The 12,683-nt window shown below is 49.4% G+C and overlaps 1 protein-coding gene across 2 annotated transcripts; it reads right to left on the bottom strand.

The window, feature by feature from the left end:
- Positions 1 to 317: 317 nt before the first annotated feature.
- Positions 318 to 11,260, bottom strand: TMEM89 (transmembrane protein 89). Of its 2 annotated transcripts, XM_058442219.1 has the most exons (3): positions 10,568 to 11,260; positions 9,962 to 10,139; positions 318 to 412 (listed from the first exon to the last, which is right to left on the bottom strand). In XM_058442219.1, exons 1-3 carry the CDS (start codon positions 10,967 to 10,969, stop codon positions 366 to 368), a joined length of 627 nt encoding a protein of 208 aa, XP_058298202.1. In that variant the 5' UTR covers positions 10,970 to 11,260; the 3' UTR covers positions 318 to 365. The 2 variants fall into 2 exon arrangements, with proteins under 2 accessions (XP_058298202.1, XP_032017545.1); XM_032161654.2 differs by lacking the exon at positions 318 to 412 and having other exon boundaries at positions 9,949 to 10,139; positions 10,568 to 11,252.
- Between the last annotated feature and the right edge of the window lie 1,423 nt (positions 11,261 to 12,683).

Genomic DNA, 12,683 nt, shown 5'->3' with positions numbered 1-12,683 from the left:
CGCCATTCTCCTGCCTCAGCCTCTCCGAGTAGCTGGGACTACAGGCGCCCGCCACCACGCCCGGCTAATTTTTTTGTATTTTTGGTAGAGACGGGGTTTCACCGTGGTCTCGATCTCCTGACCTCGTGATCCGCCCGCCTCGGCCTCCCAAAGTGCTGGGATTACAAGCGTGAGCCACCGCGCCCGGCAGCATTTAAATATTTAAAGTTAGTTCTATTCAGAAGTCTTACCAAGAATTGCAATCCAGGAGAGCCTTTCAGGGAGTTTCTGCTAGACTGCTCCAAGCAGTGTTTCCGACAGTTCATACATTGGTGGTGGTGGCGGCTTTCCATGTGCTCAGAAATTACATCAAATGTGCTCAGAAGTTATATTAGAGCATAAATCTCATCAAGGTTTGGGTGCAAGAGTACATCTGTTTATAGGTCACAGAAGCATAATCATTAATCCTGTCAGACAGTATCTTAAGTACAGGAAGAGGCAAAGGCTAGGATCATTGCATTTTTTACCATGTTGGCCAGGCTGGTATCGAACTCCTGGCCTCGAGCAATCCACCCACCTCAGCCTTCCAAAGTGCTAGGATTACAGGGATGAGCCACCACGCCTTACCCAAAAACTACTCTTATACTTAAAATAAAACTATCTTTATAAAAATCATGCCAGGTGCCATGACCACAGGCTCTCACACCACACCCAGCTAATTTTTTTTTATTGTAGAGACAGGGGTCTCACTATGTTGCCCAGGCTGATCTTAAACTCCTGGGCTCAAGTGATCCTCCTACCTCAGCCTCCCAAAGTGCTGGGATTACAGTCGTGAGCCACCGTGCCAGGCTGACTTCATTTCTTATAAAGGGTTACAACCTGCAGGCTGGGAGGTGGGCCTCTGGTCAAAACCAGAGACAAACCCTTCAAAAGAGGCAGGAGCTTGGCTAAACATACATATTTGGCCGGGCGTGGTGGCTCACGTCTGTAATCCCAACACTTTGGGAGGCCGAGGTGGGCAGATCACAAGGTCAGGAGATTGAGACCATCCTGGCTAACATGGTGAAACCCCGTCTCTACTAAAAATACAAAAAATCAGCCAGGCATGATGGCATGTGCCTATAATCGCAGCTACTCGGAAAGCTGAGGCAGGAGAATCGCTTGAACCCAGGAGGCGGAGGTTGCAGTGAGCCGAGATCGCGCCACTGCACTCCAGCTTGGGTGACAGAGCGAGACTCTGTCTCAAAAAAGAAAAAACAAAAAAACAAAAAATACCATATTCAACAGGTTACAGGAAGAGCTATAGATACTCATGAAGGGGGTCCTAATGCAAGTATACTGAATAAACATGTGTGTTGTATATGACCCACGTTCACTTTGGGGTGGAGACTTAACATTGAAATACATTACAGGCCAGGCACGGTGGCTTATGCCTATAATCCCAGCACTTTGGGAAGCCAAGGTGGGTGGCTCACGAGGTCAGGAGATCAAGACCATCATGGCTAACACAGTGAAACCCCATCTCTACTAAAAATACAAAAATTAGCTGGGCGTGGTGGCGTGTGCCTGTAGTCCCAGCTACTCAGGAGGGTGGGGAAGGAGAATCACTTGAAACTGGGGGCCGGGCGCGGTGGCTCACGCTTGTAATCCCAGCACTTTGGGAGGCCGAGGCGGGCGGATCACGAGGTCAGGAGATCGAGACCACGGTGAAACCCCGTCTCTACTAAAAATACAAAAAAATTAGCCGGGCGTGGTGGCGGGCGCCTGTAGTCCCAGCTACTCGGAGAGGCTGAGGCAGGAGAATGGCGTGAACCTGGGAGGCGGAGCTTGGAGTGGGACCCGGGCCCCCGCCCCCGCGCCCGGGCGAGAGAGCGAAAGCTCCTCCACTGAAAAAAAAAAAAAAAAAAAAAAAGAAACTGGGAAGCAAGGTTGCAGTGAGCCAAGATCGCTCCACTGCACTCCAGCCTGGGCTACAGAGGGAGACTCCATTCCAAAAACATAAAAAGAAAAGAAAAGAAATACAATTAGCCCCATATGTCAAAATGAAGGATACAAAAGCACTCAGTGCACAGGTTCCATAAACCAGCTAAAGCCAGTCCCTGGTCAGTGGTCTCTTATTAGGAAAATGTCACCAAAATCAGTCTCTTGTCCAATCAAAGCTATAGTTATGGCTTATGGGGTCAGTGTCTGGTGATGGATGAACTGCAATTGTTTCCATATTGCTTATCTCAAGGCCAGTGCTTGTTTAGCTGCTGGAGAAAAAGAAAAACCTTGCAGCAGTTAGAACATAGTTTATTCTTTGGTGAATGGCTTAACTCTTGCCTGGCATGGCCTTAGGTCTTGTTTATACTTTGGTATCTTATTGCTACAAACAGTTCATTCTCTCAGTCCTATGATCTCTATTTTTTTTTCTTTCTTTTTTGAGACAGAGTCTCATTCTGTCACCCAGGCTGGAGTGCAGTGGCAGGATCTCTGCTCACTGCAACCTCTATCTCCCAGGTTCAAGCAATTCTCCTGCCTCGGCCTCCCGAGTAGCTGGAACTGCAGGCACATGCCAACATCACTAATTTTTGGCGGAGTCTCATTCTGTCACCCGGGCTGAAGTGCAGTGGCATGATCTTGGCTCACTGCAACCTCAGCCTCCTGGGTTCAAGCGATTCTCCTGCCTCAGCCTTACAAGTAGCTGGGACACCACATGCCACCATGCCCTGGCTCAAGTGATCCTTCTACCTCAGGCTCCTGAGTAGCTGGGGCCACAGGTGCACACCATCATAACCAGCTAACTTTTACATTTTTTGTAGAGACAGGATTTCACTATGTGGCCCAGGCTGGTCTCGAACTCCAGGCGCAAGTGAGCCTCCTGCCTTGGCCTCCCAAAGTGCTGGGACTACAAGTATGAGCCACCGCCCCTGGACATGATCTCTTTTTTTTTTTTGAGATGGAGTCTCGCTCTGTTGCCAGGCTGGAATGCAGTGGCATGATCTCAGCTCACTGCAACATCCGCCTCCTGGGTTCAAGCGATTCTCCTGCCTCAGGCTCCCAAGTAGCTGGGACTAAGGCATGCGCCACCACACCCAGCTAATTTTTGTAGTTTTAGTAGAGACGGGGTTTCACCATGTTGGCCAGGATGGTCTCTATCTCTTGACTTCGTGATCCGCCAAAGTGCTGGGATTACAGGCATGAGGCACCGTGCCCGACCTGGTTTTTTTTGTTTTTTGTTTTTTGTTTTGAGACAGAGTTTCGCTCTTGTTGCCCAGGCTGGAGTGCAATGGTGCAATCTCAGCTCACTGCAACCTCTGCCTCCCGGATTCAAGCGATTCTCATGCCTCAGTCTCCCGAGTAGCTGGGATTACAGGCATGTGCCATCACGCCTGGCTAATTTTGTATTTTTAGCAGAGATGGGGTTTCTCCATGTTGGTCAGGCTGGTCTCAAACTCCTGACCTCAGGTGATCCACCCACCTTGGCCTCCCAAAGTGCTGGGATTACAGGTGTAAGCCACCACACCAGGCCTGCCTGCCTGCTTTCTTTCTTTTTTTCTTTTTCTTTCTTTCTCTTTCTTTCTTTCTTTTTCTTTCTTTCTTCTTTCTTTCTTTCCTTCTTCCTTCCTTCCTTCCTTCCTTCCCTCCCTCCCTCCTTCCTTCCTCCCTTCCTCTCTCTCTTTCTGTTTTTTTGAGAGGTCTGGCTTTCTGTCACTCAGGCTGGAATGCAGTGGTGTGATCATGGCTCACTACAGCCTCAACCTCCCAGCTCAAGCCATCCTCCCACTCCAGCCTCCTGAGTAGCTGGAACTATAGGCATGCACCATCACACCCAGCTAATTTTTTAAAACATGTTTCTAGAGATGGGGTCTTACTATATTCCCCAGTCTGGTCTTGAACTCCTAGTCTCAAGTGATCCTCCCACCTCAGCCTCCCAAATGAAATATTTCTAAACCCAGTCATCTAGCCTCCCTCCCTATACTCACTGCTACCCTGGGCTAAGAAGGGAAGGCCATTGAAGTAGGAGACAACCAGGAAGTGTGATGCTGGTTGGGAACGATGCGTTTCAAGGAGTTGGTCAAAACAGGAAATATTACTAAAAGGTTAAGTGCAAGCAGTGGTCATTGCAATAATTTTGCAACGGTGTTTGGTGACTCATTGATTTTCTGGAATTTACTTGGTATATGGAGTGAGGTAAGGTCAAAATATCCTCTCTCCCCCTAAAAGGCAAACTAAATTTTGTAACACCATTTCTTGACGAGGCCCTGTTTCCCTATCCATCTCTGATGTTCCCTCTATCATCCCATAGATTCTCAAACCTGTACCAGGTCCATGCAGGCTGTGTTCTGTAGGGAGGGCTCTGGCACTCGCCTTACCCTTCTTACTCTATTTGATACATTCACCTATTTATTCTTCTAGATGTTTCTTTTTATTTTTTAAATTTACTTTTAATTTTTTTAAATAGAGATGGGATTTTGCCACGTTGCCCAGCTTGGTCTTGAACTCCTGGGCTCAAGTGATTCTCCTGCCTTGGTCTCACAAAGTGCTGGGATTACGGGCATGAGCCACTGCACACAGCTTTTGTTTTTTGTTTTTTTTTTTGAGACAGTTTTGCTTTTGTTGCTCAGGTTGGAGTGCAATGGCATGATCTCAGCTCACTGCAGCCTCCACTTCCCGGTTCAAGTGATTCTCATGCCTCAGCCTCCAGAGTAGCTGGGATTACAGGGGCCTGTCTCCATGCCCAGATAGTTTTTGTATTTTTAGTAGATACAAGGTTTCACCATCTTGACCAGGCTGGTCTCGAACTCCTGACCTCAGGTGATCCGCCCGCCTCGGCCTCCCAAAGTCCTGGGATTACAGGCGTAAGCCACCACACCTGCCTGTTCTATTCATTATTGAAAGTGGGGGGTTGAAATATGAACTATAATTGTAGAGCTGACTACTTTCAATTCTGTTAATTTTTGTTTCATTATTTTTGGGGCTCCGTTAGGCACATAAATGTTTCTAATTGTCATATTGCCTTATTGTTTTGAAACTTTTATTAGGTGGGTGGATCACCTCAGGTCAGGAGTTCGAGACCAGCCTGACCAACATGGATAAACCTCGTCTCTACTAAAAATACAAAATTAGCAAGGCATGGTGGCACATGCCTGTAATCCCAGCTACTCAGGAGGCTGAGGCAGGAGAATCGCTTGAACCCGGGAGGCAGAAGTTGTGGTGAGCCAAGATCATGCCATTGCACTCCAGCCTGGGAAACAAGAGCGAAACTCTGTCTCAAAAAAAAAAAAAAAAAAAAAAAAAATGGAGGTCAGGAGATAGAGACCATCCTGGCTAACACAGTGAAACCCCGTCTCTACTAAAAATACAAAAAAAATTAGCTGGGCGTGGTGGCGGACACCTGTAGTCCCAGCTACTCGGGAGGCTGAGGCTGGAGAATGGCATGAACCCCAGAGGCAGAGGTTGCAGTGAGCCAAGATTGCGCCACTGCACTCCTGCCTGGGCGACAAAGCAAGACTCCGTCTCAAAAAAAAAAAAAAAAGCAATTTTTATCAACAGATAACGTCCTTCCTTGTCTCTTGTAACCTTTTTGATTTAGAGGCTACTATACCTGACAATAATAAAGCCACCCTGGCTCTCTTCTGGTTGCTATTTGCATGAAGTATTTTTTTTCTTTTTCTTTTTCTTTTTTTTTTCTTGAGACAGAGAGTCTCACTCTGTCGCCCCAGGCTAGAGTGCAGTGGTGTGATCATGACTCACTGCAGCTTTGACCTTCCTGAGATCAGGTGATCCTCCCACCTCAGCCTCCGGGGTAGCTGGGACTAAAGGTGCACACCACCATGCCCAGCTAATTTTTTGTGTTTTTTGTAGAAATGGGGTTTTGCCTTGTTGCCCAGGCTGGTCTCAAACTCCTTAAGCAATCCACCTGCCTCAGTCTCCCAAAGTGCTGTGATTACAAGTGTAAGCCACCATGCCTGGCCATAAAATATTTTTTTCATCCTTTTACTTCCGGTGTTTTTATGTTCTTATATCTGAAGTGAGTCTCTGATAGACAACATATAGATTAACCTTTTTTAAAAAACCAATCTGAAAATTCATTAATAGGAGAGTTTAATCTATTTATATTTAATGAGATTATTGACAAATGATTTGCTTCTGCTATTTAACTATTTGTTTTCTGTATGTCTTATATTTATTTTCTTGTTCCTCCATTCCTCCATTACTGCCTTTTTTTTTTTGGTATTTAATTTTTGAAGTATAGCATTATAACATTTTGATTACCTTCTTATTTTTTCTTGGAGACAGAGTCTCACTCTGTCACCCAGGCTGCAGTGCAGTGGCTCCATCTTGGCTCACTGCAATCTCCGCCTCCCGGGTTCAAGAGATTCTCCTGCCTCAGCCTCCAGTGTAGCTGGGACTACAGGAGCGCACCTCCACACCCAGCTAATTTTTGTGTTTTAGTAGAGATGGGGTTTCACCATGTTGGCCAGGCTGGTTTCAAACTCCCGACCTCAGGTGATCTGCCCACCTCTGCCTCCCAAAGTGCTGGGATTACAGGTGTGAGCCATGGCATTCAGCCTTGATTATCTTAGCTTCAAGTTCACTGATCCTTTATTCTGCCTGCTCCAATCTGCTGCTGAATTCCGCTAGTGAAATTTTCATTTCAGTTACTGTACTTTTCAGGTTCAGAATTTGTTTGGTCCCTTTAAAATTTTTCTCTTTTTTTTTTTTTTTTTTTGAAAAGAGTCTCGCTGTTTCACCCAGGCTGCAGTGCAGTGGTGCTATCTCGGCTCACTGCAAGCTCTGCCTCCCTGGTTCACGCCATTCTCCTGCCTCAGCCTCCCGAGTAGCTGGGACTACAGGCACCCACCACCATGCCTGGCTAATCTTTTTTGCATTTTGGGTAGAGGCGGGGTTTCACTGTGTTAACCATGATGGTCTTGATCTCCTGACCTCATGATCTGCCCGCCTCAGCCTCCCAAAGTGCTGGGATTACAAGCGTGAGCCACCGCGCCCGGCCTTATTTCTTTATATCTAACAGCTACACAGGATAGGGCTTAACAAAGAGTTATTAGCACAAAGTGAGGAGGCTTAAAGGAAGTTAGTCTTTAAAAGAAACTATTATTTGTAACACTTATAATTTATTCTTTAACAAGAAGGGAAACTTTAAAGAGGAACTTTTTTTTTTTACTTTCTACACCAGGTTTAGAGGGACATATTTATGTGGTTTGCTCCACCCTTGTGTAAAGTTAGTTTATTGGTCTTGTTCTAGAGTAAACTAGGAATGTGACTCGTAAGAAAATCCTGCTGGGTAAGGACAGAAGTGCAAAGTCCTGTTGCCTTAAGGACATGCCCCACGGCACCCAGTGCTGGGAAAACTGTGAGCCACGGAAGGAAAACAAGGTTTGAAATGCGTGGAGCCAGAACCTCATTTGTGGAAAATTCTTCCAAATTTCATAGTTCCTATATGAAAGAAGGCTGATGACAGTTTCTCAAATTTTACAACAATCCAGAACATTTGTATGGCACCATCAACAACAGATTAGGAAGTTTAACTTTCCTAAACTACCAATAATTAAAACACAAATTTCAGGCCGGGCGCGGTGGCTCAAGCCTGTAATCCCAGCACTTTGGGAGGCCGAGGCGGGTGGATCACGAGGTCAGGAGATCGAGACCATCCTGGGTAACACGGTGAAACCCCGTCTCTACTAAAAATACAAAAAAAAAAAAATTAGCCGGGCGTGTTGGCGGGCGCCTGTAGTCCCAGCTACTTGGGAGGCTGAGGCAGGAGAATGGCGTGAACCCGGGAGGCGGAGCTTGCAGTGAGCCAAGATCGCGCCACTGCACTCCAGCCTGGGGGGACAAAGACTCCGTCTCACACACACAAAAAAAAAAAAAAAAAAAACACAAATTTCAACCATGTTAGGAGGAAGACTGAACTATCTTTTCTCTGTATGGAAAATATCTCCCCCCAAAATCACAAAATCCTTGTCCTCTGTAGAGGCCTTCAGAGTAAGAAGCCAGACCATGTAGGGGACCAAAGTATTAGAAATATGTCAGGAAGGCCGGGCGTGGTGGCTCACGCTTGTAATCCCAGCACTTTGGGAGGCCGAGACGGGCGGATCACGAGGTCAGGAGATCGAGACCACGGTGAAACCCTGTCTCTACTAAAAATACAAAAAATTAGCCGGGCGTGGTGGCGGGCGCCTGTAGTTCCAGCTACTCGGAGAAGCTGAGGCAGGAGAATGGCGTGAACCCGGGAGGCGGAGCTTGCAGTGAGCCGAGATTGCGCCACTGCACGCCAGCCTGGGTGACAGAGCGAGACTCCGTCTCATATGTCAGAATTGCCACAATTATTTTTTTCTGTTTAGTATTGTAGTATTTGCCAATTTAAAAAAAAGTTTTCAAAAAAAAAGTTTCATAATTTCTTTTCTCATTATTTTAATTCAGTTCCATTTTAGAATTCATAACGTGGTTGTCTTTTTCTAAAACAGGAACCTGGGACAGGCACTGTGGCTCATACCTGTCATCCCGGCACTTTGAGAGGCTGAGGCAAGAGGATCAGTTGAAGCCAGGAGTCAAGACCAGCCTGGGCAAGACAGTGAGACTCCATCTCTACAAATATATATACATTTTAATTAGCTGGGTATGGTGATGTATGCCTGTAGCCTCAGCTACTTGGGAGGCCAAGGCAGGAGGACTGCTTGAGTTGGTCAAAAAAAACAAAAAGAAACAATTTTTAAAAAGGGGAAAAAGAAAGAGAAAGGGAGTAAAGAAGTGAGGGTCCCTTCTTTTCCAGGGGCCTTGGAGCAAGGGCCACTAAGACACTAGAGCATGTTTGCGACTGCCATAGAAACAAAGGCAGCTAGGGCGGCCTGCCTGACCCCAGGTTGGGGCTGCTGGAGCCAAGAATCTGGGGAGGGGCTGTTATTAGAGACAGAGCAGTGGCCCCTCAAGGGAGGGCCTTGCAGGGCCTGGGAAGAAGGAAACCAGAGCCAGCTGCTGTTTGATGGCAGGACTAAAGTCACCTCCCTGAGGTGGTGACAAGGATGGGTGAAGCCAAAGGGTGTTGGACTCCACAGTGATGGGGGCTTGGGGCTGTCAGTCCCCCATCAGAGATCCTCAGCATCTGGTTCCAGCTTCACCACTGCCCCCACCCCTCTTCTCAGCTGACCAGGTCCCTCTTCGGCTCCCCCTGTGCACTGGAGAGGCCCAGTACCCTCACTCGGCACTTGAGGCCCTTTATCGTGGGCACTGCCCACCTTGCCCATGTGCAGAGAGTACCAAACACAGCACGTGGCCTTTGCTCAGAACCAGACCTCCACCCAGATTTCCCTTCCTCACACCCATTTCCCCTCAGGGCTCAGCCAGGTTGTCAGCTCCTCTGGGCAACCCTTCCTGAGCCACCCAAGTCTGTCCCGATGGTAAGTCTTCTCCCATCACACTGGGAGTCAGTGTCAGGCCAGAGGAGCAGTTTTTGAGACAAGTTCTTGCTCTGTCACCCAGGCTGGAATACAGTGGCACAATCTTGGCTCACTGCAACCACTGCCTGCCAGGCTCAAGCCATCCTCCCTCTTCAGCTTCCTGAGTAGTTGGTACTACAGGCACACACCACTATGTGTGTGCTCAGCTAATTTTTTTTTGTTTGTTTGTATTTTTTGTAGGGATGGGGTCTTGCCATGTTGCCCAGGCTGGTCTCGAACTCTTGAGCTCAAATGATCCTCCCACCTCAGCCTCTCAAAGCGCTGGGATTACAGGTGTGATCCCAGCCCAGAGGAGCAGTTGTGTCTCCAGGAGGGATCCTTAGGGAGGAAAGGTCAGTTGGTGGGGGCAATGGAGCAGTGTGAGCCAGCCTGTGCCCCACCTGCCCGCCCGTCCTGGACACCAAGTCAGCTAGCTCTAAAAGTTGAAAAGGGACACACGGTCCAGACAGGCCTGGAAAGAGCAGACCTGGCCCAGGACCTCAGGCTGTCAGGCAAAGAGAAGCACGTGTTCGGTCACCCACTCTGGGCGGAAGTCCCCTTTATTTGGATTTGCTGCTGGGTGGCTAGATGGTGTAGGTGGCCTTCGATGTGGACCAGGAGGGCATCCAGCATGTGCAGGACCCCACGGAGCAGGGTGTGGTCTGAGATTGGGGCCCGCCGTTTCCAGGGTCTGCAGGGCTCAGTGGTCACCTGCGGATGCTAAGACAGGACCAGGAGGCAGGAGTGAGAATGGAGGGCAGAGAGGGAGATGCGACGAGGGGCAGTGATGGAGCTGGGGAGCAAGGAGTAGGGTGCGGGGCAGTGCCCAGATGGGATGGGAGGGAGACTCAGGGTGACAGGATCACCGAGGGTCTGTTGTGGGCTACAGTGGTCATGGGGCCCACAGGGGTTGGATGAGAGCAGGGGTACTAAAGGGGATAGTTGGGGGCAGGGTGCTGGCTGTGGGTGGTGGACATGGGTTCCACGAAGGCGTGTGGACACAGGGACAATGGGCTGTGAGCTGGAGGTGGGGGTGTGGGAGTCCCACAGGCCAGTGTGGACCCATGGGGCAGGGTTGGGTGGAAGACGGGCTCACTGAGCATACATTGAGGCAGGGGCTGTGGGGGAGAAAGAAGAGCTGTGCTCACCTCACCCTTGGTGGCCTGTGAGCGCTGCCACCCCTGCAGTATCTTGCGGCAGATCATCAGCATTGTGGTGGTGATCATGACCGCAGCCACAGGGTAGACGCGGCTTGCTCCAGGGCCCAGCCAGTAGCCAGGACAGCTCAGGCCACCCCTACAGCCCTCCACACTCTTTGGCTGACACCCCCAGGGCTGCAAGTCCAGCCCCACCTGGTACCAGCGGGGTCGCGACCAGGCGTGGGTGGGGGCAGACATCACCAGCAGGAGCAGCAAGGGCAGCGAGGCCAGCACATGCAGCATGGCCGCCGCTAGTGCCAGGGGCCGGAACCTGGGCACCTGGCAACGGGCAAACGCCCCTCCCCCGGGAACAGGCCTGGCTCTAAGGCAGCAGGTTCCAGCCAGGCCCATGGCCTTTCATGAGCAGCCTGGCCAGAAACTGGCTGTGGTTGGCGGGCTGGAGTCCAGGGCTTGAGGACAATGGCAGACCTGGGTTCTGGGTCCTACTGTCCCAGCAGGCCTGGCTGGCCCCAAACTGAGGGAGCACCTCCTTTTGAAGCTGGGCCCTAGGCTGGGTGTAGTGGCACATACCTGGAATCCCAGCACTTTAGGAGGTTGAGGCAGGTGGATGGCTTGAGCCCAGAAGTTTGAGACCAGCCTGGGCATCACGGCAAAACCCCATCTCCATAAAAAATACAAATAATTAGCTGGGTATAGTGGCACATGCCTGTTGTCCCAGCTACCCAGGAGGCTGAAGTGGGAGGATCACCTAAGCCTGGGAGGTCGAGGCTGCAATGACCTGTGATTGCACCACTGCACTCCAGCCTGGGCAACAGAGTGAGATTTTTTCTCAAAAAAGATAAAAAAAGAAACTAAGCCCCAAACAGTTAAAGAAACCAGTAACTAACAGAAATTCTTTTTTTTTTTTTTTTTGAGACAGAGTCTTGCTCTGTTGCCCAGGCTGGAGTGCAGTGGCGCGATCTCCGCTCACTGCAAGCTCTGCCTCCTGGGTTCACGCCATTCTCCTGCCTCAGCCTCCTGAGTAGCAGGGACTACAGGCGCCTGCCACCTCGCCTGGCTAATTTTTTGTATTTTTAGTAGAGACGGGGTTTCACCGTGTTAGCCAGGATGGTCTCGATCTCATGATCCGCCCACCTCGGCCTCCCAAAGTGGTGGGATTACAGGCATGAGCCACCGCGCCCGGCAGAAATTCTTTTTTTTTTTTTTTTTTTTTGAGACGGAGTCTTGCTCTGTCGCCCAGGCTGGAGTGCAGTGGCGCGATCTCGGCTCACTGCAAGCTCCGCCTCCCGGGTTCACGCCATTCTCCTGCCTCAGCCTCTCCAAGTAGCTGGGACTACAGGCGCCCGCCACGACGCCCGGCTAATTTTTTGTATTTTTAGTAGAGACGGGGTTTCACCGTGGTCTCAATCTCCTGACCTCGTGATCCGCCCGCCTCGGCCTCCCAAAGTGCTGGGATTACAAGCGTGAGCCACTGCGCCCGGCCTGGAAATTCTTTTTTTTTAAAGAGACAGCCCACTGCAGTCTTGACCTCCTGGGCTCAAGTGATCCTCCTGCCTCAGCCTCCTGAGTAGCTGAAACTACAAGTGTGCACCACCATGCCTGGCTAATTTATTTATTTACTTATTTTTAAAATTTATTTTGTAGACATGGGGGTCTTACTATGTTGTCCAGGCTGGTTTCAAACTCTTAGCCTCAAGTGATCCTGCCACTTCAGCCTCCCAAAGTGCTGAGATTACCGCCGTGAGCCACCACACCTGGCCCCTAGAAATCCTTGAGTTTATAGGATGGTAGATAAGGAAAGAAACAACTTGCTGAAACGCTGAAATTCCCTCTGCTTATAAGATAACAAAACTGTCTGAAATCAGATGGACCCGATATTCCCGACTGGAGTTTGCACAGAAAGAGCTTCCTGACATCACAGCCTGAATTTCCACCACGTTTCATATAACTCCTCCAGAATTTGCACAGGGGACCCATGAGGAGGCATGAAGAGTTAACTGCACATGCCTGAGAACTTTCCAGACCTCCCACTTCCTTCTACCAATCACCCACCTACTAATCCCAGTATGCATCCCCTAAACCTTTTCTAATAAAATTACTGCCT

Source organism: Hylobates moloch, unplaced genomic scaffold, assembly GCF_009828535.3.
Source record: "Hylobates moloch isolate HMO894 unplaced genomic scaffold, HMol_V3 SCAFFOLD_8, whole genome shotgun sequence".
Lineage (NCBI taxonomy): Eukaryota > Metazoa > Chordata > Mammalia > Primates > Hylobatidae > Hylobates > Hylobates moloch.
This window is presented reverse-complemented; position numbering and strand designations above follow the sequence as displayed.

What these genes read in the sequence shown, in the direction of transcription:
- TMEM89 (XM_058442219.1), bottom strand. Translation starts at nt 10,969, where the DNA reads ATGGGCCTGGCTGGAACCTGCTGCCTTAGAGCCAGGCCTGTTCCCGGG. An exon ending in CACAGGCCACCAAGGGTGAG is followed by an intron (nt 10,140 to 10,567) that starts GTGAGCACAGCT and finishes GTCCTGTCTTAG; the next exon opens with CATCCGCAGGTGACCACTGA. An exon ending in AAAGGGGACTTCCGCCCAGA is followed by an intron (nt 413 to 9,961) that starts GTGGGTGACCGA and finishes ACCTATAAACAG; the next exon opens with ATGTACTCTTGCACCCAAAC.